The sequence below is a fragment of the Falco biarmicus genome, chromosome 1 (assembly GCF_023638135.1).
Source record: "Falco biarmicus isolate bFalBia1 chromosome 1, bFalBia1.pri, whole genome shotgun sequence".
NCBI classification, from domain to species: Eukaryota; Metazoa; Chordata; class Aves; order Falconiformes; family Falconidae; genus Falco; species Falco biarmicus.
Genome location: NC_079288.1, coordinates 114,380,683 through 114,407,745, shown reverse-complemented (window position 1 = coordinate 114,407,745; position 27,063 = coordinate 114,380,683). Strand labels below are relative to the sequence as shown.

Sequence of the window (27,063 nt, the reverse complement as noted above, 5' to 3'; positions counted from 1 at the left end):
AAACATTTAATAATTTCACTATATAAAATCACTGAGATCATGTCCTAGAAACATTCCCCAGTGGTTTTAATTTACAAATACAGGCAGAGGCTTCAAGTCCTGCAAAGTCATTCTGGTAACTGTGTGAGATTAGCTTCAGAACTGGAAAGAGATGGGTTTGTAGGAGAGATTCTTCTTTACCTGTCAAGACAGCTGAGTGGTTTTTGAAACACGATTTTCACCTCTATTATACTCCAAGCAAAGGATTTGCTCTTTCATTCTGCTAGTTACCAATACTGCTGTGCAGTATTACACATCGATTCTACAAAGTTTTCTCTTTTTATCAAAAAATATGGTTCTAATAATCTTCACAGACACTTTTCTGTAAAGTATTAGGATTACATATATATTGGAAATTCTCGGGACAAAATTGCAAAACTTTTCCTGACAAACTTCTCTTGCAAGGTTTGAAATTCAATCCAATGTGCAACCAATATTAAAGCAGATGTGATCTATCTCTTTGTGCAAGAAAACAACCAAACAAAAAATCACAACCAAATCTCAGGCTTCTTAGTGACCTGAGTATGTGTGAAGTGATGATGACTACATTCTTCAAGTAAGTTCTGAATACACAAAGTATTTCCCTTCCATAAGGGTATGGCACTAATATAATTGGCTAGTGAGTCACACTTACTTCCAGTCTGTTTCTGTCATAGTAAGGAAGTTTTACTAAGGATGTGATTATACATTTAGCTCACATAGCACAGTGAAACATAAACCCATGATAAATTCCCTCTTTCATATGTCTAATCAGGTTTTAAATACTTTCTGTTGACCATGAAAAATCTTCATGAATCATTCCTTTTCTTTCGACAAAGATTTTTTTTTAGCTTTTTTTCCCCCCATGGTTAAGGGCAAGTGGCAAAGCTGATTTAAGAGGCAGAAGAGGCTTGCTGTACAGCTAAACAGTCATGCATGAAGAATGATGCTTAAAATCTGACATTAATTTCCAGATGTTCAAATCTATGGGTAAGGTGACAAAATTAAGGTCAGAGAGAACTGTTTTCTTGCATTTGTAATTCGGGTCATTTTAAGTGAAGAGGGTATTGAACAGCAATAAGTATAAATTTCAATATTGTAACTTACTGTTTTATATCTGCAACTTCAGTTTGAGATACACAAAAGGAGAAATGTGACCGCTTCTGATTAATGACACCAATTCACATAATCTCTTCATGGGATTAACCAATGCGTGAGTCATAGCATAAATCACGGGAAATTATTTTCCCATTTCAAGTCTATAATGCCAGTTCATTAATTACTTTCAATAAACATACTGACAGTTTTTTTTAAAACACATCAACAGTTTGAGATCTGATCTGTTCTCATCCCAGCCATTCTTTGAGCACTAGTATCACACACAGTACATGGGTGTATTTATGCAAGGGGAGTTAGCGCACATGTAGATTGCCCAAACACGAAAAATGCACCTAAACCTGATTTTAGCTGGTGCACGACTGCTGCTACCAGGAACACTAAATGCAGCAAAGAAAGCTCCCCTACTCAGGCTAGGTAGGTGGCTAACCAAAATGACCTACCCAAAAACTTATAGGCTGGTATGCATGCTGTAGCAATCTGGAGATTGCACCATGACAGTCCTACCAGTAAACCACCTTCCCTTTTCTTTAGCAGGTTGATTTTAGTCAGAAGTAAGAGAGTTTTAGAAAATGCAAGCAACATCCTATTGGAATCCCAGATACACTATGTTTTCCATCCACTTCCTTCAGAGCAAATGACAAGGCTGGGTTGAAATTCTCATGAAGTGCCTTAAAAGATTTTGTTGTCCTCTCTAGTAATAGGTAGTATGTAGAGAATTTGAAGAACAATCCCTTTCTATGGGAAATCAAGAGAGTGGGTATGACTGTTTTCTTTTTACTTGTTTTAGCATCTGTTTACAAGACAGCCAAAGTTTTTTGGAGCATGACCTCAGAAGGAAGTACTTTTCTTGCCCAAATACCAAGGATGAGGACCAAAGCTGGAATCTTTTAAACAACATATTTGCGTATTTTACAAGCTTTTTCTCTTTGTTTGTTGTCACTAAACATTTGTAAGGAAATGTTTATGTTGAATGTGACTGCAGGTTTCTCAGTAAGTTTCAGACACACTCTTCCAGCTCCCTTCATCATATCTCAGAAAGTGAATATTAGCACAGACCATCACTTTTTAAGCAAAAATAGCACTGCATTGATGGGGAGAGTGGAAAGATGAAACCCCATACGGTTTCGCTCCTACAATTTCCTGAACAAAATGACCTTCTTTTTGATTTGATTTGAGATCACTGCAGACTAAAGATTTGATAAGCAGTGTATTTACCTCCTGCATCTCTAAGCCTTTGCTAGCAGCAAGGGGAAAATAAACAAATTATAACACAGGGAGAAATATCTTCTTCTTATAGTAATGCTGTATTTCCCTTACTGTTATAAAGAAAAAAAGACATGGTTTGGTTTAGCACAGTCACGGTAATTCAGAGTTTGCCAAAGATCAAAGATACAGCTCTCAGGATATGCTCTATGAACCATGTTCAGGACTCCCTGAACAGAAGAGTTCACTACACTGGCAGTATCACTTAATGATGAGGTAAGTCACTGACAGATGAAAAAAAAAATAAAATATTGCCCATTTACTTCTTGACCTGGACTGAACTATCAGATACATACTATTTAAAAAAAAAATAAAAATATCAGGTTTTTTTTTCTGTATTGCAGACTATTCTCTCAAATGCACACTCAGTAGTGAGGAAACATTTTCACCAGAGATATCACTGCAATGCCTTGGGAACTGCAGCTTGCAAAAAGCTATAGAAATTTGCCAATTCCTGTGACTTTGGAGTCTCTGGGATAGAGATACTTTAGGAATTAATGTCCCCAAGCATACCTGCAGCAAGTTGCATATGGGAATTCCAAGCACTATAGCACTGGGGCTTTCCGCTAATGGTGGAAATTGCCATCACTTACAAGTAGGCAGAATGTATAGTATTTTTAAAATGCTTATAATTGGGGAAAAGAAGGTGTTTTACTATGAAAATTCTAAACCATGTAACATAAAATTGGAAACATCCAAAACTGGAAACATCCACCTATAATTATTATTATTTTTTTCTGAAGCAGCAAGCCAGTAGCAATGTTTTGACTCTTTCCTTCCTTTCTTCCCTAAGATGCCACATGGAAGGTGGCAGGAGAGTATAAATCTTCCTGCACTGGATGATGGAGAATTATCTCTGTCTACAGTGCTTTCTTCTACTCTATTATGTACACTGGTTATTTTGCATGCTGGAAGGAAAACAGTTTAAGAAATGTTTCAGTAAGACATCATCTCATGGTGCTCCCACTTTAGATAAACATTGCACCAATTTTCCAGAAAAACCCTATCTTTTGAAATAACTTGTGTCCCTAGAAAACAACACTGCATGAGACTGTGCAATTTCAGCATCTCCTGTTTTACACTTTTTATAAGAATGCAGTTCTCAACCCAGTCAAGTCCGAGAGACATTAATCTTGGTATTGCTCATGTTTCTGGTCATGTTTTTCTTTAATCAATAAGAAAAACAGTAACACTTACATGCTTGAAGTGTTTGGCTTGAGTAACTGTGAGCCAGAGGCCAGGTGGTCAAACAGAAAAAATATACAGTGCAGCCAAAAAGCAGATAAGCTGTTAATTTATCCTCTCCAAATGCCTATTACAATGGCAGGCCTTAAGGAATTCTGCTACCCATTTTATTTCTAACAAATGCTAATGCCCTTCAATTACCTTGTAACACATCCCACATTAACCTCACGGGGAATGACATTGCCTTTCCAGGCCCAGTGAGATGTGTCAGCATTCATAGTTGTCCCTTAGCACTTGCTCATGGCCAATGAACTATGAAAAAGTGCAGCCACCTACTCTAGTCTGAGTGGGCTGCTGCTCTCCTTCGCTTTCGGTTGATACTGCATTGCTGTGGCTGTTGGACAGCACTTACAGGCTTCTAGTAACTAAACAATTTCCCTTTTTAGCGTATATCTACTGCACTGGTAAGAACAGAGCAGAGACCAAGACTCATACAATCACAGAGTGGTTTGGGCTGGAAGCAACCTTAAAGCTCACCTAGTTCCACCCCTTTGCCATGGGCAGGGACACCTTCCAGTATCCCAGGTTGCTCCCAGCCCCGTCCAGCCTGGCCTTGAGCACTGCCAGGGATGGGGCACCCACAGCTGCTCTGGGCAACCCGTGCTAGTGTCTCACCACCTTCATAATGCAGAATTTCTTCCTAATATGTAATCTAAATCTACCCTCTTCCAGTTTCAAGCCATTCCCCCTTGTCCTATCCCTACATGCCTTTGTAAAAAGTCCCTCTCCAGCTTTCTTGTAGGCCCCTTCAGGTACTGGCAGGCTGCTATAAGGTCTCCCTGGAACCTTCTCTTCTCCAGGCTGAACAACCCCAGCCCTCCCAGCCTGTCTTCACAGGAGAGGTGTTCCAGCCCTCTGATCATCTTTGTGGCCCTCCTCTGGACTCACTCCAATACGTCCACGTCCTTCTTATGCTGGGGGCTGCAAAGCTGAACATGGGACTCCAGGTGGGGTCTCATGAAAGTGGAGCAGAGGGGGAGAATCACCTCTCTTGACCAGCTGGCCACGCTTCTTTTGATGCAGCCCTGGGTACAGTGGCTTTCTGGGCTGCAAACGCATACTGCTGGGTCATGTTGAACTTCTCATCCACCAATACCCCCAAGTCCTCAGGGTGGCTCTTAATCCATTCTCCACTCAGCCTGTTTTTATGCTTGGGATTTCCCTGACCCACATGCAGGACCTTGCACTTGGCCTTCTTGAACTTTATGAGGTTCGCATGGGCCCAGCTCTCAAGCCTGTCAAGGTCCCTCTGGACAGCATCCCTTCCCTCCGGAGTGTTGACTGCACCACTCAGCTCAGTGTCATCAGCAAACTTGCTGTGGGTGCGCTCACTCCCACTGTCCATGTCACAAACAAAGGTGTTAAATAGTGCTGGTCCCAGTACCGAGCCCCAGAGAAACGCCACTTGTCACTGTTGTCCCCTTGGACATTGAGCTGTTGACCACAACTCTTTAAGTGTGACCATCCAGCCAATTCCTTATCCACAGAGTTGTTCATCCATCAAATCCATGTGTCTCCAGTTAAGAGACAAGGATGTTGTGCTTTTAAACTGCTTAAATTACCCTCTGCCATGGACACAAATATATATGGACAGGTATGCGATGTTCTTTTTTTCAAAGATCTCAACCATTATCATAGTTTTACTCTCAATTAACCTTTACTAGAAACTAAAACAGCCTCACAACATCTCACTGGAGCCCAGCCTACACACGGAAAGGATGCTGGAATCATGCTTGTCTCCTTTTATTAGTATTTAATTATGTGTTAGTTGAAAATAAATTCTGTAATATGCTATTAATGGACTGCTGCTGACAGCTTAAATAAAATCAATAAAACACAGAATCTGCAATCAAACAGCAAAAGTAATGTTTAAAAGTTATTACTGCCAAGCTGCAGATGTCTCTTATCTCACTAACATACACAGGGGGCAGAGTTGGCTTGTGAACCGTTTATGTACCACTAGGTTAATAATATCCTTCCTACTCTCTTACAACATGGTTAAAGCAAACAAGTAGCAGAAATGCTCTAAAATATTTTTTTCAGTATTGTTCTTTGCATTAATCCTCAATGATGGTTGATACAAGATTCAAACAAAGCTAAAGGCATGTGTGTGCTTGCACTTGCCAGATGAGTACGTACATCAATGCAGACAGGCTATTTTGGTGCATGAAATAATAAATGACCTTTTCACAGGTATGGTATCTAGTAATAAAATACATGCAGAACACCATAGAAAATGTAAACCACAATAATCCATCCATCCTATGTGGGAATTACAGCTAATGAAAATTTCAGTGGAGAAATTAGTTTTACATTGGCCCAATAATATTCTCTTTAGTTCAGAATAATTAACAACTGAAGAAGTAATAGACAACCTGAGGGCAAGGTAAGAGTTTTCTACCAAACATCTGCTTCCCTAAAGAGCAGATACTTTATTTAGAAAGCTGCTTCTCCCTCCCGTTCATTCAAATTATTAGCTGCGTATTTTTACTAAAGAATACTAGCTATAAATAAGTTTTTTCAAAAATAAATGCCTCAAATCACACTGGCAGAACAATTAAAACAGCATTTACTGAAACACTCAAGAACGTTTCGAAAAACACCCCAACTTCTACATATCAATCTACTTAAAATAGCTAAATATTTGCAGAATTCATAGTGTTCCTAAAATTATGCAAGCTAACAAAACTTTATGTCCAGAAGAGCTATCAAATTAAAAACTTTATATATAAAAATATATGTAAACAGCAGTTTAGGATAATGGCACTTTAAGTACTTTTCTTAATAGCTGGTACTCTTTATATAAACAAGGAAACTAACAACAGCGGACTTTTACCCCCAAAATACCAAAGCATGCACTAGTTATTTTTTCATATAAACTAAGCAGATCAACAAAGGAAGCTGCCCAAATGTTGTAGCAGCTGAAGATTAAACAGCAATTTAACAGTGCACTTTTAAGTTCTGTTTCTTTTTTGACTTCCCTGACCCCATGTGAATAAATACATTGGTGTCTACTGACAAGTTCATGTTTAAAACACAACAGGTAGTGTGCTCATGCCAGCAAAATCTCCCTCATGCTCAGTTTTCCCCTCCTACCTTTATTTTACCTTCAGCTGTTTGCTAGGATAACTACAAAATACACTTCCAAGATCTGATCCAAGTCTTTCAAAAGGCAACAAGTCATATACTCCCTAACTCAGAGTGGCAATTCTTTAGGCGCCAAATTTAACAGCCAGGCTTCCCATATGTCTACAGAACATCCACAGGATGATTCAGAGCCCCTAAATCAGGTAGTTAACCATCCTTCAAGGTGTGCACTGGGAGCGTGAATTGTTAACCTAGACATTGATACAGTATGTATCTAAAGTTTTATGACAGGAACAGCTTGATTATGAGCATTGCACTGAATTCAATAGGTTTTGGGAAAAAAATTATCCAATGGTTAATTGCCCGATGTTTCCCCCCTCCCCCCCCCCCCCCCATCTTTACAGAGCTTTATGATCTCTAGCCAATTCTTGTGGTACCACTGCATCACTTAGAAAATGAACGACACAAGCCTCAGATTTTCTTTCCAGCACCATAAATATGGTCCAACATGATGGCTAACAACATAAAGTTTCAAGCTCACTTGACTACAGGCTATTTTTAAAGGACAATCTTGATTTTTCTCTGTAATGTGAATAAAAGAAAAAAAAGATTTATGAGCAAGTAATTGTCTGTTTTGGGCTATGATACAATGTGGTACAGAACATTAAGCTTTGCAACAAGATTAAATGTCTTTTTATTTCTCTTTTGGCATTTCATACCCATTGGAGTATGGTTAGCAAGTTGAAAGTTTTTGGGTTTTGCCGTGCAATATCATTTGACTTTTCCCTCTCCGTTGTAATACGTATTTCATTTAATAAACATTATAATTAAAAAAAAAACCCCTACTAAAACCACTTCTCTATTCAAGGATTACAATTCAGAGGGGGTTCATTTACTTCCATTAGTTTTAACATCTGTGTTTGAAGTTGCAGATAGCTTCAAAAGTAGCTATTGAGGTAATACATTGCTTCATTTACCAAGGAAATTGGATGCTTAATGTATTTTGCAATGCAGTAATAACAAAATGGCAGTATTTGCATAAAGCAGCCCACCATAATAGCAGGTGTTGGTCCTGTCTGGGAAAAGGTCTTTTGACTTCTGCTAGCCCAGTGTAGGCTCGTTATTCCGCCTGATGATATATTGTCATAGAGACCAGTGAAGTCCATGCTACAGAAAGCCGCATTTGGGAAGGTTTGTTACCTGCCTGTGCCTAGAAGAGTAAAATGCGTGGGGAGGGGACACTTTTCAATTTCACTAATTGTGTCGACTGTTACTGGAGAACTGACTGGCTAGAAAGGACCGATCAAAGCATCATAAAGATCTGCATTCCCTTCCGTGCTTGCGATACAGCTGCTGTGGCTGCTTGGAGCAAGGGATGGGACAGGGCTCACCAGAGACCTCTGATGGCAAATTTCTAGCCAACGTTTGTTGGTGTAGTTCTTTTTGGCTTTGCTAGAGCTATTCCAGTTTTATTTTAGGTAAACGCTGTTCATCAATGAGTATTGTATGGGGCACAAATTAGTGTTTTAGAAAAGACATACATGTCCAAATTCAAAGAATTTGTGGGAGATGATGGCTGTTATCACCACAGCACCCACACTACCAGGCTGCACAGCTGAGATTGTGAAACAAGTTTGTGAGTTTTGCTTTCCAAATGGTTTTAACATTCTCTTTTTCAAAGGATCAGTCTCTTTCTCTTAGTAACTCATCATTTCCGAGAATTATCACATCATGATAGTCACAATGATTATCTTTTCTTTTTGGGGGTATGCATTTAGGTAGGTCTGAATCAAACCTAAGAGCTGAATTCCAAATGTTCTTACTATATTAATTGCAAAGCAGAAAATTTCAGATTTTAATCAGCTCAAGAGACAAACACTCTCAGAACAGAACCATGTCTGGAAAATACCTGTACTGTATCTTGAGCACTTGTTTAAACATGCAGTTCAAGTTCATTACCAGCTCATTTCAAGTTTTCACTTGGAATTAAACTTAAATGGAGACTGAAATGAGTTTTGTTATCCCTGTTGTGCTGCATGGAGAAAAATTCTTCATGACAGCTGGAAGAATGATTGCCTTTGGGACTGAAAACAGAATTTGAGATACCTCTGTCACAAAATAATTTTTTTTAAAAAAATCTGCTAAGGCTACAAATAACTTTCTAGACTACCGTGCTATGTATTTGCTCAGCACCCTCTTACCACTGAATACCCATTGCCTGAAAGTCAGAAAAAGTGTCTGATTTGAAAAATGCTAGTACACTCCAGTTTCATTATCCTCCCTGAAAGCAGCAATAGCTCCATCACATTATATGAAGTGACCAAATTTCCCCACCACTTCTACCTCAGTAAATTCTTCATCTACAAACAAGTGTCTTCACCTGAAGATACTAAACCTACAGGGCAACACAAAACATGAAGGTCTCAAATTTTAAATGCCAGTCAAAGCATGCAAAACCATCAGAAATCACAGTGATAAAGAAGTACTCTAAAAACGGTTTCTTGGAAAAATATTTGTATGGTTTGTAAGCCATTTTTAAACATTCATTTCATTAAGTCCATAATAAAACAGCAACATGCGACAAAATGAAATGCATCTGTTCCTACATTTCTACATTTTACTGGACTATAATTACCAATGTGCTATACCACACAGACCAACATACTTAGGAGGCAAAACTTTGCTGTGTGCAATGTTGCCTTGTCAACAAGGCACCATCAAAAGGTGATTTCAATCTTCTTTAGTCAGAAAAATACTTTAAAGGCTTTTAATCTACTGGATTAAAATTATACAGATTACACGACCGACAACCACCTTGGTCACAGAAAATACCCTAATACTTCTGTAGAGCAAAGTAAGCATGAAGCATAAGGCCATATCTGCCCTTAAGGGCTTCATGAAACAACATAATTTTCTCTTCCAGAAAGAGCAGAAGGAAGTAAATTGCAGGGAGAACACAAGACAGTATCCTACAGAAGGCAGATTAACAGGCAAAACCAATCCTACAGAAGTAAACCGAATACCCCTCTACTTAGCAGCACCTCTTGGGCCAGTTCCACTGCACAAGAGGGAAAATAAACAGCATAGTAGTGGTCTGACATGCACTGGCTCACTTTAAGAATGAATTAAAGTAGCATCTTCACATGGCAAATGATGTTAATCTGTGTTAACAGAAACATCAAATTCTATCTCCAGCAATTGTCTACAAATCTGCTGATAATACCATTGTAAGCAGCAAATTTTTACAGTGAAAGAGGACACAGGGAGCAGCCTTCTGCCCCAGGCAGCAACGGATGAAGAAAGCAGGAGAGAGCTTTATTCAGTATGATGTTGAGGGAGGACTATCCACCAACACTCTGGCACTTCACACACCAGTTCAGCAGTGTCCAGGAGGGAAAGAGGCTTTAATTGTGCAGCCAGCCCTGCTGCCTGTGGTACATCAGCATGAACCCAAGTAGCAAAAAGGGAAAAGAGAATTATTAACATGCAGAATAGTGAATGTCAGTAAGGCAATAAACCTTATTTATGAGCATTGCTATTGCACATTCAAATACAGCAGCACAACTGTTATTTAAAACAAGCCAGACAATGAAAAGAGTCTCTGTTTAAGAAAAAAGTAGATCCAAATTCAATTTCCAGAGGAGGACTGTGGGGGTACAACTAAGTGACTTAACTTCTCTATACAATCTTTCTCCCATTGAAAAGTGAAAAACATACAAGTGCATTTCCTTATCACCCTCTGCTTTTCAATTATAAGCTTTTTGAGTCGAGAACATTTGACATTAAGAAGTGTTTGCACATCTGCTCAAATCTCAGCTCTTGACCTAATTCTAATATGTTTAAGTAGTGATTATTAAATGAAAGAGTACATGTGCAGCTTACCACATTAGCAGTCGCTACACAGGTCAGGAAGTGAAGAATACAATATAAATAAAAAGCAATAAGGTATTAGAAAGCTTCTCATTTTCTTGAGGAAACAAACTCCTGTTACATCTTTTTTATAGAAAGATCTTAAATAAGAGAAAAGAGATCTTAGAATGTGCTCTGTCCTACTGGTATGCTGCTACTAGTTTATGTTGCTAGGTATTTCTAAGTGCATACTGATTACAACAAATGGTGAAACAGCAAACACTGAACATGTCAGACACCTTTTAAAAAACTCATGAATAAATATTCTAACCAGTTACAACCGGTATTATCAAAGAGGACTCTTCTGGACTTCCAGAATCAATTTGTGGACCTTTGAGAATGAGATATTACAGTAATTACTTGCCTTTGCCTGATGCTACTTTGATCATTTCAAAACCAGCCGATAACGCCTTTGACAGAGTGCCAATTTAGCCATTTTTATTAGCCTTCCTGAGGCATTCCATGTAACAGCCATTTTATTAGCTGAAATAAACTCTGAACAGAGATCACGCCAGTCTTGGTTAAACTAAGTGAGCTAAAACTCCAAAACAAACAAAATCCCCAAACAAACCAGACTAAAGGTGTTGATTATTATTTCCTATCTGAAATGTATTACAAAAAGCATTCCACCACAACCTACTGTGGATGCTCCCATCTTCTGCTTATCGCAGCACCACAAGGCAATTTGCCAGAAGTTGATCAGCAAACATTTCTGTTGCTAATTATTTTGTATTCTGTAGCTTCTCCACTGCCAACAGTTATGAATGAGTTATAAATGAATTTAAATAAATAAAAAAAAAACCAGCCCAACAAATTTGGAGCAGCAAGGAGTAATTTTTGCAAAATGCATATAACAAACAACATTATTTTGACAGGAACGATACATTTTCATCAGAATTGCCAGTTCACCTAAGACACAAACTATTAATCAGATGATCCTAAAGTAAGGCGACTAAGTGATCACATTGCTCCTTAATCCTTTCTCTTTTTAGTAATCTAAATAAGTTCAGACAATGCTGACTGTTGACTGGAATAAGTCTGTGAGGAGAAAATATGTATTTTTTCAAAGCAATGTGCAGCTCATTGATCTACTGCTGAAAATAATTAGCTGCCACCTTTTTAGTCTGTCTTCCTATAGAAGCAAAGGTTACAATTTGAGTGCCTGGTGTAAGGGGAAGGAAGATTCATCTGTGCATCCTCACAGCCTTTGGGGGCACATTGACCAAGTTCAGCTAAATTGTAATGAGGGATAAGAAACCTCAAAGAAAGTTATATTCTCACCAGTGGAAGGATATACACAGTCAAGCTGCAGCGAGACACGATCAAAGGGGGAGGCTGTAGCACGAAACTGAAGCTGCTTATGTATCAGGAAGCCCATACGATGAATGAGTGGAGTAGAAAGAGAAAGAGATTTCTTACAAATGCCCAACTGTGGAAACCTTCAGTTGGGCCTCAGGCAATCATTCCCCCAGGAAGTCTATAAGCTGTGGAAGGATACAGAAAACTTCTAATCAATCTAAAAAGAGACACAAATATGACCTCGTACTCCTTCACTGAGCTAACTATATCAGTATGGTAAGCTTTAGTCCTGTCAATAACAGTATTTATATTAAAATTACAGATGTTCAGAATATTTCAAGAGTTATCAAATTATTCCCCAACAGTGCTATTTTCTCCTTTAAGAAATAAAAAAAGAAAGGCTACAAATTATCTGATTCAAAAAAAGAACAATGACCCGCCTAATGCCACAATACTATGAAATCTTTTACAGAAGGGTAAATGAAGTTTCTGAGTACCACAGGCAGAAGTATCTCCTGCTTCATAAACAGGCAATCTAACCAGGAGGCTGGGTCATATACCCGAAATATTTCATGACAGAAGTTACAAGGAACAGTGATTCCCTTCCCAACCTCTGACCTCCCTGGTCCATGGGACTTTAACCACAGCTAAGCTTTGCCTGGGATCCTAGGAGCCTGCACAGGTAGAAACTCTGCTGCGGCACCTTCCTGGAGCATTAGGAACATTTCCAACAGAGGCGAAAAGCCAGGTGCTTTTGCCACTGCTGGAAGACAATACACACATGGCAACATCCAGGCTGGGGAGAGAAGCAAGGTTTGGCAGGGAAGTCAGTCCACAGCACAGTCCACAAAACCAGCACTGCAGATGCACAGCGTTTGGCTGTGCCCAGTGATTTTAGCATTAGGTATGTTTAGAGTCACAACACAGCTACAGCACCGTTAAGTCCCAGGGCTGCAGAAACTGTTGTAACAGTAGGAGTCAGCTGTGATTTGGCTGCGTCTTTTGGGAGGACTCCAACCTTTGCTTTGCATTAATGTCCTTATAAACACATACTTCCTATCGTGCAGATTATAGTAGAGGCTTAGGCTATTAAGAACGCAGGTTCCCAAAATTATCTCCCAAATTTATCTCTGAATGATCCAGAGAACAGGATAGCAATATAATGCTGCTGGCTCTGTTACTGGGGGTAGTTCCAGCCAATTACAGATAACATCATGGAAGTAGGAAATCCATAATAAGTACATCGTAGCCCAAATGGAAACTCCTTTGGTCACTGTCAGCAACCAGGACTTGTACTGCAAGGAAACACTGAGAAACAGCTTGCTGCTGCTAGCTACGCTAGTGGTTGCTGTAATGATGAGGGCACATTTATGAAATGTCACTCACCAAATCAGAGCTGCCACAGAAAGTAACAGCCAGAAACCACTACTAAAACTCACTCCTGAACTGAGCTGAGCAAGGCTACTGTCAAAGGAGTTATTCAAAATATCATACACCAAGGGCATACTGCAGCAGAGAAAGAAACAGGGAAACCCTCACTGAAAAGAGGAAAGAGAGCAGTAGACTGAAGTGAGGGTGGGGAAAGGCATGGACCTTATAGAAGAAAACTGGAACAGGGTGGATGAGAAGAGGTGATGATTTTCTGAGCAGGGAGTATTCCTACAAAAGAAACTAAGTTGGATGAGGGAATTATAGGAGCCTAAAATGAGAGTAAAAATAGACCTAGACGTGTCTGTTACCTGCTTTCTACAGAATCCAGCTGAAGCTGTAGCCTGACACTGCACCACCTTTCTCCTGAAGGAATGCGAAATCTTCTATTACAAAACAACGCTTCCAGAATAGCAGCTAGTTGCTACTCTTTTCTGTGTTCCTTCCAACTTGCCCACAGTCTGTTCATGGCTGCGACTGCAGGAAGGAAGTTATGAGCTCTCCCTGCCCATGTTATATTATTCTGAGAAGAATTACATCTGTTTTAGGGGCAGATAAATTCTTGTAGAGATTGGATCCATGATAATTTTAACCAGCTATTGTATGCTATTACTACCTGCTTATTCTCATTTCCTGTTCCTTTCTTATCTAAATTTTAGACTCGGCAGTGTTGCTTTTCCTGAGAGATTTAGCTGTACATGGTGAAAGCCATGGTAATTCAGCTGTGGCACGTGGAGTTTTAACAGATAATAAATATGCATACAGGACTTTCCCACACACTCTCCCAGAAAGTCTTAATAGAGGTAAAATATAATAGGAAGAAACCTAGTACAACTCAGCCTGGAGAGTATAACACATCCGGTTTCTGATTTCACGTAAGACCCAGTCTTTCATGGAAGTTCTGAATAAGCAATAGCATAAGCACTAAAGCACCACATGAATGAAGCAATTAATGAAGTCTTCCATGGGCAACTAGAAAAATCTCAAAAGTGAACACTAAACAATATTTTCAGATAATCTGACTGCGTGCACACTAGATTGGCCTAACCATGGCAGGCGAAGTCCAGGAAGGTCCTTTAATTTATGTATGACAAAAAAACACCCCAGGGACATTACATTAGAAGAGTTTTTTTAGGAGTGGAAATAGTGTAACCACTTTTTCTTTTCTTTTTAATTAATCAGGATGCAGTGTTTAAATTCACTGCTGCACTATTAAGGATCCAAACACAGACTGTGGTACTGAATCAGAAAGCAAATTTATTGGATAAGGTTTTTTTGTTTGGCTGGTCTTGAAAACTAAGTGATCATAGTGTGCACCTGGTAATTAATTACACACCTTTGTCACTGCCTATGTGGAATAATTAAAACATTCACTGAGAAGAAAGGCGTAGCTCAATTCCCTGTACTCTCATATGGGTCAAGATATGGCAAATACTAATATTGGCTAGTTAACGGATCATTTACCCTTTCGATATCTCTGAGAAACAAAAAGTACAGTTCAGAGCAGAAGAACTCAGAGCAGGGTGAGTTTTTGATTGGAATTCCATTAAATCTGGCTTTTCTTTGGAGAACTGTGTCACAGACATCCTGAAGTCAAAGGGCAAGGACTCTCTCTTCAGCGAAATGATCACAGGGAATCAAGGTTTCTTTCTTGTTGTCAGAGAGCTAAAACCCACACATGGCCAACCATTTTCTTTTTCAATGGAAAAGCAGCATATAATTTTCTGTAATACACTGAAATTGATATATTAGTATGTTTTACTACTTGGTAGTTAAGATTTACTGTAAGCTTCTGAGTTCTCCTGAAGCAGCCCCCTTGCCTGTGTCACCACTGGAGGAGAAGCAGGTGCATTTCAAGGACTCACCCACCTAACGCTGGTGTCAAAATTTGCAGACAATACAGATTGCTTACGGTACTACCTTCCCCCCCATGGACTGTCAGGAAAACTAAGTACTTACTTCAGAAATTCTGGTTTACTGCCTGCTGAAAAGCTCAGTGTTTCAGTAACACAGCCTGGGTCACATCTTTAAATATTCCTTGCAAAGAGTGGCAAAGGTTTTTACTGTTTTCCCTTGAACACTCCCTTCCTCCCCAGTGATTAGTCCAGGAATATGGTTATAGGTTCCAGCAGAAGGGCAACTATAATGAAGGTTATACAATGCTTTCCATTACAACTCTACTTTCAATTGTTAGTTCATTTTGAATGGATCAAATTCAAACTTACAATGTCATTTAAAGAAGAAAAAAAATACAGTTGTTGTTTTGGGGTTTTTTTTTGAGAGGATTACTAGTACCTCCATGCTGAAGAGCAGGATTTGATCTTTTACACCAAGGTAATAAAGGTATGAGAGATGTAACTATTGTAAAAGCCTGCTCCTTCAATAATCTCAAATCACCTCTTCGTAAGAAAGACTTGTTAAAATTCAGCAGGTACACTCTTTGAGGATTCAATCTATGCTGAACGTCTGCCAGGTCAAGGGGTTAGACAAGACTTTTCCTTGGTGTTCTTCTCCGTGGCAGATGGTGACCGCTGCAATATGAAGCAAAAGCAACGAGGCATGGGGACTGTCTCTGCTGTTCTCTCTATATTGTTACTGAGGCCAGTGCCCAAGCTCTGAGCAGAAGACAGACAAAAGGCAGCCACACACATCGAAGAGGAGGAAGGAGCAATCAGAGGGAAATATTCAAGCAATGCTCTGGTGAAAAAGAGGGGACAAGAAAGCTCTCGAAAGAGTTCTCAGGACTCTGACTGGGACGTTGACCAGAAAGAAGCCCGAAATCAGTATTTGGGAAGTTGGAGAAATGAGGCACAGCAGAAATTAAACTTCTGTAGTCAGCTAGGAAACATGCTCCTGCAAAACATGGACTTGAACATCTGATCCCAGTGAAACAGACAAAATGTGTGAGACTATATTACTAAACAACCGCCAATGTTACTTAATTTGTCCATGTAGAAGCCTGAATCTCACCAGTGACCTTCCTAAGCCTGATATGGTGCAAATGAAGTGTGTTTGGGTTTCCTGTGGGTTTTTTCTTGGCTTCGTAAAAATTTTTTTAAAGCCTTAAAAACAGAGAACTGCTTTAAAGACACATTAAAAAGATTAATTCTGTGAAACTGAGTACTTACATTAGAAAACCTTAGATTTAACACAGCCTTTTCAAGCTACTGTTTGATATTTTGTCCTCAATTGTTGTCTGAAATTCTGCTCTTCCCAGAAGGATGCTTAGAAATAGACTTTTACTCAAAAGACTCCAACAAGGTGCCAACAGCATTGATTCTTATTACACCTTGTGACACCTCTCTCCACTTTTTCCTTCCCTCTGTGCACTCTTGCTGTTTTAAAAAGTAGTAATTTAGTTTTAGAGAACAAAATTGATGGTAGTTCAAGGCACCAAAATTGGACTTTCCTGTTGTTTAATGCCAGGCGTCTTTCAATATATTAGGTGACGTAAATCTTTCCATCTAAAGCCTGTACCTCAAAACATAAATGTTAAGTTTCTAAAGAACCACAGAATGATGGGAAAATCTATGTTGGAAGCCAGGCTCTCCCTTCTCTTTACACTGCACTAACACACTCAGAAAAAAAAAAAATGACGGAGAAGGTCAGATGGGTTGGAAAAAGCAAAGGTTAGAAGACAACATGTGCCTCCTCTTCCGTGTGACCCCTCACGCACTGCATCTATTGCCACAAGCTCGCAGGGGCAGGGTGAAACCTGGGAGATAAGCAGAGGAAGATCTGCATGTGGATCCCAGTCTCTCATCCAGTCCCTTTACTCCTGCTTCCCAGTCCATGTAGCAACCACAACACTGTGGTGTTTGGCATAGGCCCTTCCACGGCCAAGGTCCATCTCGGCCCGAATCTGTGGATTCCGCCCAGGGATTCTGAAAGTCCCTGAACAGAGAGCTGTTATAGCTATCCCTCCTTCTCAACACACAGATCTTTGAGATGATCTTTAAGAAAGATGCCCTCAAACAGCTCTTTAAAAAGGAGCTACTTGTGTCATAATTGGGCCATCAAAAGTCCATACGTTGTTGCCCAGACCATTCGTTCTTTGTGTTTGTGCTTCAATCATATTTTTGACAGGCAATTTATGTAAAATAATCTGAAATATCCTTGACTGCTGTTTCAAGTAAAAATAGCGTGTCCTACATTGAGTCAAATTTTGTATTCAATGTCTGAAATATCTGACAGGTATTGTGCCCTGCTAAGGATGATGATAAGGCTAAAAGCCCGGAGGCTTCACCATAAACCACGAATTTGTCATTTCATTTACTTGTTTTTACTTTTGAGGCTTTATTGCAACCATGCTCAAAACCCAGAAGATTCTGAGGTTACTCACTACCCAAGGCCCCCAAAAGGGGCCCAGTCATTGAAACATTAAAATTAAATAGATTCAGAAAATAAAGAGAAAAAAATCAGAAAAAAAAAAGAAAAGTTTTACGGAACTACTTCACACTGTGTTGCCTACCCAGGGTCCAACTCCCTTAAGCAGTGGCCAGCTCAAAAGAATAAAAGTAGAATTGTGTGACAGATACTGCAACGAACTTGGGTAAATCAGCTTTGTCTCTCCGCTGTCTCTTGGAATATAGTTAACATTGAATGATAGGAAATATTCACATATCAGTGAAGGGAAAAATAAGGAAAGAATATTGATGATTGCAAAAGTGATGATTTGAAACTGGCAGCATCATAATAAATATGATTTTAATATGATGTGAATTGCAAGCACTCGATACAGAGGGGATAATATATTGATTTTCCTCATTCTGCACTATGCATGTCACTAAGATCAATGGAAGTCACATATATATACACCAAGGAAACTATAAGATGTAGAATTATTTCCTGAACAGCCACTTCACATACACATCAATTGCAGCATCATAATGGCTAGAGTTACACCCAGAAGACAAAACCATATATTACATATTGTAAGTGATAAAGCTTGAACTCCTATCATCATGTCACCGCATTTTTCATAAGCTAAAGGGACATGTAATGGAAGGATTTTTGTACAGCTTCTTTGTCGTTGTTGTTTAAGAAGAGATATATACCATACAGTTTATCACTGCAAGACACTGATTTCACTTACAAACTAAGTCAATGAATAACAGCTACTGGCAGTATTTTCCAAAACAGTGTTATGCAACGGACATTGAAGCAAACACACTGAAACATCTGAAATTGCCTCAGTTTGCTCAAAATTCTAGGGACATCAAGAAGCTGAAAAGCAGCAGCACACAGAAGTCCAGCATCTCCAAACTTCTGCTGGCAAGAAAGCATGAACCCGTAAGCACACCCTTCCCTTTTGCAACAGCCAGCAAAGCTGTGTCAGCACTGGCAGGAAAAGAAAAAGCTTTACAGCTACACAGGCACCTTTATAATTTTTATATCTCAAGATTAAGACATTTCCAATAAAGGCTGCTTTTGAATTGCCATTTACTTTTACAACTCACTTTGTTTCACAGTACTCTCTATCTCCTACTGTTAACTCTTGAAAGAAGCCTTTCAAAGATCAATCCAGTCTGTTAGGATTCTGGATGTTAAAATTGAATTTTTCTTGTCTACTCATTCTTTTGAAAGGCTTAAAAGCGATTTTTGGCAATCAGCATAAAGGGATTTGATTGACAGAGTTTAACTAAGTGATCTAGAGATTCATCGTGAGAAAACTGCTAAAGTTACAAATTAAATGGCAAACAGTTTTTCTCTGCTCTTAAAACAGAATAGGTTCTTTTAGACGTGAAAATCATTTTAAAAGCTTCTACAAGTAGTTACTGAAAAGCTTAGAAATGCACAGCATAATCTTTCAAATAACAATCTGCAATAGTAATCAAATAAAAAGAAAGAATAAAAGGGCAAGCATTACAATGACTACCAACCAAGTCTGTTGACCTCCTTCACACAAGCCTCAAAAATGTAGGTACCAAACTTCCCTCAAGTAAAATACACGAGATTTAGTTGAAATGCCATTATATATCTTCCTGTGGAAATTAGGGCTTTTTTCCCCCCTCTCTTTTGCCTGGCTGTTTTTCCCTCCCACTTTGCTCTTTCAAATTGCCTTTCTCCGCAATTCACTGTTCTCCATCTGCCTACAAGACAGCCCAGCTGCAGGTCCTTGCCACACTCCCTAGTCAGTGGTCGAAAGGGAGGAAAGCTCGCACCACTTCCAGCACTGCTCCATAGGCACCTCCAGCAGCAGGCTGGCAGTGGGGAGGGAGAAATAGTCCCCGCTGAATGTCTGTAGCACTAAAGAGAACCAAAAAAGCACCCAAAACCAGCTCTTAAAACTGTATGACCAACTCCTAAGGGGAGTACCATAGAGTTAAGAACTATGTGTCTCCAGCTGACATTTTTATTCTGTTCTTGAACATTTGGGCTTTCACTCACAAGCTCATGAGGGGGGGGGGGGAAAAAAAAAAGTTGGCTGCTCATTGCTTTTTTTAACCTCCAGTTGTGTGAACAGTGTTATACAGATAGAAACTAGCGCAGGTGAAAGATCTATTTATTTATTATCCTGATGGTGCAGGTTCTTTTGCATGCTACTGCCGCTACTTGCAAGGCCCTTGCTTTACATTCCAGTCCTACCACCCAAGTCAAAACTATTACCGTCCATCCAACATCGCATCTACTTCAGTTCAAGGTTGTTTGAAATTCATTTACAGGATATTAGCAGGATAAAGCTTTTCTCTGTTTAAAACTACAGCAGAAACACAGAATTAACATTTTTCTGATAGTGCTTCAACCTCATATACCCGTCTGCTCATTTCTTTTTTAAGTTTTATCTAGATTTTCTGGGCTTTGGACCATTCTTTTGTGACTCCAATTTATTGTTACCTGCAAATATAAGTGATTTGTTAATCTTCTCAGCTTTCAGATCAGTTATGTGATATAAAAACCACTCAAAGTTGCTTACATTTTAGTTCACAAAAACTTACTACACTTTTAACTACCAAATTAGTTTGAATAAATATCAGTTTTTTTATTTATTTTTTTTAAATCAGGTTTATAAATGTGAAAATTTTACATCTACTACTCAATGCTACTCTAACATAATAATGATTTGATATAATTAGTTTGCCCTAATCTGGTAACGTTCTGTAAGTTATACATGTTTCTATTTATTGGAGACATAAAAGAAAAAAAAAACATATTTGAAGATGCCAACACAAATGAAATTTAACACAGAAAACTCAAATTTTTCATTAACGATAAAACATGTAGTTATGAAAGACTGCACACAAGTCATTCACTCACTGAAATACTGCAGAGACTAAGAGATTTATGCAAGCTAATGATACATACATAATGATATACATCAGTTTAATACATCACACCACACTAGCACCTTGCAAACCAACTCTACATCTAAGACGTCTCAGTCCTCTGCTCAATTACTCTTCATAAACATTACCTTTTTCCTTTAGAATTATCTACCTTTGCCAAAAAACAAAAGGACCCTACACATGTAAACCTACAGTATTAATCTAGAGATTAAACACCTAATCTGACAATACTAAATGGTCAGGTCAAGAATTATCAATTACAGACTTTAAACATGATTGTTTGCTTAGTATGAACTTTGTAAATCCAACACACAATTTGTGTATCACCTAAGTGCAAGATATGATTCAGTTACTCCTTTGTAGGCTGACCAGAATATTTTCTATTAGTTTTGCAGTGCCCTTTGTTATATATTATTTGAATGTTGTGGATACATTTTTTTAATTCTTATAGAAAATAAAATGCAGTATTCATTAAAGCCAATGATGAAAGTTTCTTTAGAGAATATAGCATCTGGACTGATTTTCTGAAAACTTGTTTGCTCAATGAGTTTTTATTAATCAAAGATTCAAGTAATTAGAAATCTACAACTTTTAATTACACATTCCTGATAACATCAGCCTCAATTTCTACATAGCTTTAATTTAGAATAAAACATTTAATAAAACCTTTAAGAACAGTAAAGAATTTTATCAGATATTAGTGGCAACCACCATTAGTCCAAACCTACTTGCCTGTTTCTTTTATTTTTAATAACATGAGCTAATAAGAATTGCCATCTGTAAAAAATGCTTCCTCTGCTTTCATAATATTTGTCTAAATTTTATAGAATGACTTAATGAGCGTGTAAACATTTGAAAAATATTCTTAAAACAGAAAATAACTTTTTTTTTATACTGTTATAGAATGTTTTTAAAATTTTAAGCCTTATGAAAGCCTAATTGTTAGGTTTAAAAAGAAATTGTTAAAATAACTGTGGGGTTTTTTTTTTACCTTGGACAAATTCTATAGTCAGTGAAGTGACACAATGTTTCACATATCTATCTCAGAAACTGTTCATTGGTGACAAAACACACAGTTTTAAAGACCTTGCATGCAAAAGTGACTTACCAGCTGGCATGCTGCTGGTCAATTCTCTGCTAAATCACGACTGGGGCTTATCAAACATTTGCAACCGACTTTAGACCGTTCTCTACCATTGTTTCTGGCTTAGATCAAAATGCAAGGGATGTGCAAAAATCTCCACATACCTTCTCATACAATCCAGTGCCCGAATAAAGAAGTCTTTGTGAAGCTGATGTTCATCCCTCAAGATGGAGCACTGCTCCAGCGTCACTGACATGGATGTCCGGTCTTTGGCACTTTTGCAACAGGTGAAACGGACTCCATTCAGCTTACGGCAAATCTGAAACAAAGGCAGACATCAAAGGATTGCCTTTTCACACCTTGTGTTCTCTACACACTAGGCAGACTGTGAAACTCCCACAGTTTTGCAATTATGGACAGTGAATACACAGAGCCACAGTATTTTCCTCCAGAAAACTAACAAAAAAGCTCATGAAAGGTAGTAACTCCAATCTGAATAATACAACTGATATGCGTCATGGAATCATAGAATCATTTAGGCTGGAAAAGACCTTTGAGATCAAGTCCAACCATTAACCCAGGACTTCCAAGTCCACCACTAAACCATGTCCCTAAGCACCGCACCTACCTGTTTTTTAAAGACCTACAGGGAAGGTGATACCATCACCTCCCTGGGCAACTTGGGCCAATGCTTGACCACCCTCTCAGTGAAGAAATTTTTCCCAATACCCAGTCTAAACCTTCCCTGGCACAACTTTAGACTGTTTCTTCTCATTCTGTTGCTTGTTACTCAGGAGACTGACACCCCCCACCCGCCTACAGCCTCCTGTCAGGCAGTCGCAGAGAGCGATAAGCCCCCCCAGGCTCCTTTTCTCCAGGCTAAACACTGCAGCTCCCTCAGCCGCCCCTCACAGCACTTGTGCCCCAGCCCCTTCCCCAGCCCCGCTGCCCGTCTCTGGACACGCTCCAGCCCCTCAGTGTCCCTCCTGTAGCGAGGGGCCCAAACCTGAACACAGGATTCCAGGGGTGGCCTCACCAGTGCCCCGTGCAGGGGGACGGTCACTGCCCTGGTCCCGCTGGCCACGCTGTTGCTGACACAAGCCGGGATGCTGCTTGGCCTGGGCACTGTGCTGGCTCATGTTCAGCTGGCTGTTGACCAGCACCCCCAGGGCCTTTTCCTCCAGGCAGCTTTCCAGCCACTCCTTCCCCCAGCCTGCAGTGTTGCCTGGGGTTGCTGTGACCCAAGTGCAGGACCTGGCACTGAGCCTTGTTGAACCTCATGCAATTGGCCTTGGCTGATGGATCAGCCTGCCCAGACCCCTCTGCAGAGCCTTCCTGCCCTCCAGCAGATCAACGCTCCGCCCTAGCCTGGTGTCATCTACAAACTTACTGAGGGTACACTGGATTCCCCCATCCAGATCATTGATAAAGATATTACACAGACACATCAGTTATTAGTGCTGCCTTGGGAATTTTTATATTCTAAGAATTATGCCTGTGCTGGCCTGACACAGTGCCACAAAGGGTGAAAATGTTGTGCTGAAAAGGACTGTAAATTTTTCTTTTGTTTATAAATTTGCAGCATTAAAAGTCTACAAAAAATAGCACCAAAAGGTTATAGCTACTGATCTATAGCCCACTTCCTATTTGTCCAAGTTACACATTTTAAAAGCAGATCTTCAGGGCTTTCATTAGCAGGACAAGCCTACAAATAATCTGCCCGCTGAGGAAAGAGGAGCCTTTATTGATTTTGAGAGCTGAACACACCCTTGTACTGCAGAGTCACAATCAAGTCTCTCTCCTGCCCACCCCAACACCCCCCCTTCAAGTGAGGCAAAAAATTGACGGTGGACCCAACTAAAAAAAAAATAAAATATCTATTATTCTTAGTCCTAAACATTTTAAGCAAGTCACTAAAATGTATAATCGTACTAGAGCTTACCAAACCATTACGTCCAATTTCCTGAATTTGAAATAAAAAGTATTCGTGTTAGCATAGACTATAAAAGGAAAAGTTGCTTCATTTTTTTCTCACTTTCTATGACAACCACCCTATTCAATTAAAGCTTAACTGTCTAACCGCCTAGCAAATGTTGACAAAATGAAGAAAAACTTCGACAAGCCTTAAATCACAGTTGTGAACGCAGAGGACTGGCTTCTCGACTAACTTCTCACAAGGGTATGGATTCAGACACATCTGAATGTAAATATAGTCTGTATTTTCAACAGGTAAACTGTTCAATGCCTGACCCAGAAAAATTAAAGCTTAACACCAATGAATGCCATGGACTATCTACCTTCACTGTACATTTTGACAAAACTCTAAGGGAAACATGATATATTTTTAAGGATAATTTCTCACCTTTAGAATCATACTGTGGTTGTACCAGCTCATTAGTTTATACTTTGAGTTAAACCAACATTATACTAGAAAAAGAAAAATTTGAAGGAGATCTGGTGTGCCCAAGTATGAGTCTACCTTTCCCCTGATATAATTTGTCCCAAGAAAAGGTAGTACTATGCTTGGCTTGCTCCTGTCCCTGGACATTCATAGGTATAAAAGTATCAAAAAAGAAAACAAGAGTAGGTAGGGCAAGGCAATAAATTACAGCAGGAACTTCCCAGCGTGGCTACGTTTACTTGGGATCTTGCAGGATGAAACTGGAACATGATCTTCATAATCTCACTTCAGCAGATAAGTACTTCTTTATCTGTTAATTGCATTCTTGGAAATTTTATTAAAATTAATGCCCCCCAAAAATACTTACAGTCTTTAAGGTCTCTGCAATATTGTGGTAAGAGTGATGTCAAAAGATGAATCCAGGGAATTAATTGAACCTAACTTGAACCCAAAGAAGTACAGGCTAGTAAGGGAGAACCTGTAAGTGTTTCTTCCCTCCTATAATTCCAAATCTTAAAATTTAAATCTGTTTAAAAATTTGGAAAGTTGCATTGGGATTTAAATAAAGTACTACAAGACAATTTTTTTAAAATAACACTGTGAAAGAAGTTAACTGCTTGGCTGAAGAAGTCTCTTTTGAAGTCCATGAGTCACTGTGACTATCTGAAGTGAATCACAGAATCAGAGAACAATCGGGGTTGGGTGGCACCTCTGGAGACCTCCCAGCCCAACCCCTGCCAAAGCAGGGTCACCCAGAGCGGGCTGCACGGGATCACGTCCAGGCGGGTTCTGAGTGTCTCCAGAGAAGGAGACCCCCCGGCCCCTCTGGGCAGCCTGCCCCAGTGCTCTGCCACCCTCACGGTGAAGAAGTTCTTCCTCACGTTCAGAGGGAGCTGCCTGTGCCTCAGCGTGTGCCCGTTGCCCCTCGCCCTGTCGCTGGGCACCGCTGAAAGAGCCTGGCCCCGTCCTCCTGCCGCTGGCCCTGAAGATGTCTGCAGCCATCGATCAGAGCCCTCTCAGCCCTCCCTTCCCCAGGCTGAGCAGCCGCGGGTGTCCCAGCCTGCCCTCCCCCGGGAGGTGCCCAGGCCCCTCACCCCCTGCGCAGCCCCCGCCGGGCCCTCCCCAGCAGCTCCCTGTCTCTGGAACTGGGGAGCCCAGCGCTGGGCACAGCACTCCCGGGGCGGCCTCCCCAGGGCCGAGCCGAGGGGCAGGATCCCCTCCCTGCGCCTGCTGGCCACGCTCCTCCTCACGCCCCCCAGGGCGCCACCGGCCTCCTGGGCCACCGGGGCTGGCTGCCGGCCCAGGGGCAGCTGCTGTGCCCCGGCACTGCCCGGCCCTTCCCCGCAGAGCTGCCTCCCCGCAGGCAGCCCCCAGCCCCTGCTGGTGCGTGGGGCTGTGCCCCCCCGGGGCAGGGCCTGGCACCGGCCTCTGCTGGGCTCCATGAGGAGTGAGTCATAAGGAAAAACCAGACAATTCCGGATGAGTGATGGCCTCTGATGCAGGGAAGGGAGAAATTCCCGATCTGGGCTGACAGCATACATGTAAAGCGCTGGCTAGTGACGGCAGCATTCTAGGCACAACAAGCAAATGACCATAACCACAAGCTTACTTTGCATTGAAATTCAGTACAGATGTCTCAATCATTTTAAAGTGGATTAAATAGAAAACAATCTGTTAACTTAAATAAACAGATTAAAAAACCTTAGACTCTGATATAAGGAAAAATGTAGGTTAACCTGGTACGCTGGCCCAAATACATCCTCTGAATAACTCAGTTCACTAAGCAGCAGCAGTTAAACAAAGTAAATAATTAAAATGGGCAAACAATGATCTGGTGCTCTAGAAATCTAATAAGGGGCAATACCAAATACGTAGTGTTACCAGAATACACAGCTTACGATTAGTGTCCAGCCTGAATTTTATCCTCAATTTTGCTTACTTCTTCCAGCAGTATATTAAAGATATCGGAGGAGGAGGAATAGACTTAATATTTATCAGAGCCTTAGAAAGTCTCCCTTATGATCACAAATTCAAATGATTAGGATTGTGATTAAGTTTAAAGCAAGGATGATAAAAGCACATAAAACCATGAGGACTAAACCAAGGATAAATCAATACTCCTTATTTCTCTTGATATAAGACAGAAGATGAAGGGTGAAGCTTAGCAAATAAAAATATATAACATTTAAATCTTTGTCCCATTATATTTAGAATAAGAAATGCTTGTGATACCAGTTATGCAAAAGATGACTTTCAAAATGCAGATGTATTCTCACAGTCTCATTACAACAGGGATTACATGCAGGTGCAGACACATATGCACATCCATGTAGAATCTCATACATCTACTGCAATAACAAGGTGATACCCTCACATCCCTTCCAATAAATAGCACTGTATTACAGTATATAGATCAATGGGTCCAGAAATACTAATTTCAGAAGGTTAAAGTAGAGTAGCATAAAGAGAAATAGAATACAGTGAAGGAAAAAATCTGAAACAGTTTGTATGTCCAAAGAATGCTTTTTACTCATGAAATAATTTTCAGGTAATCCAGAGTAGATGGTAGAAGACAACTTTCTATATCCAAAGATTAAGTAAGTTCTGTCATAGTCTTTGTAGCTCATTTTACATTATTCTGTACTGATTTATCTTTTACTTCTTTAAAAACAACGTTCATGGTAATTGCAGAACTGGTACTGCAAGAAAAGCTTATATTTTTATTCACAACAGATTTATAGTGCAATAGCATGTGATAATACTTATCAACCACAAGGAAAAATGCTATTTAGCGATATAAAAAATTACAGCAGTATTATTAATACAAAGACTTAGTTAATATTGTCTTGTTCCTGCTGTTAAGGAAAAGTGGTGGAAAATTTTATTAATATTTTCTTATCAAATATTTATTTGCATTGAAGGGT

The 27,063-nt window shown here is 39.8% G+C and overlaps 1 protein-coding gene across 3 annotated transcripts in view; it reads right to left on the bottom strand.

Annotated features, from left to right (window-relative positions):
- Positions 1–27,063, bottom strand: part of INPP4B (inositol polyphosphate-4-phosphatase type II B) — a 213,017-nt gene that overhangs the window by 13,425 nt on the left and 172,529 nt on the right. For all 3 annotated transcript variants that reach the window (XM_056362789.1, XM_056362797.1, XM_056362787.1), the window contains exon 22: positions 21,903–22,057. In XM_056362789.1, the coding sequence (XP_056218764.1) occupies positions 21,903–22,057 (155 nt within the window). The remainder of the gene's footprint in view (positions 1–21,902; positions 22,058–27,063) is intronic.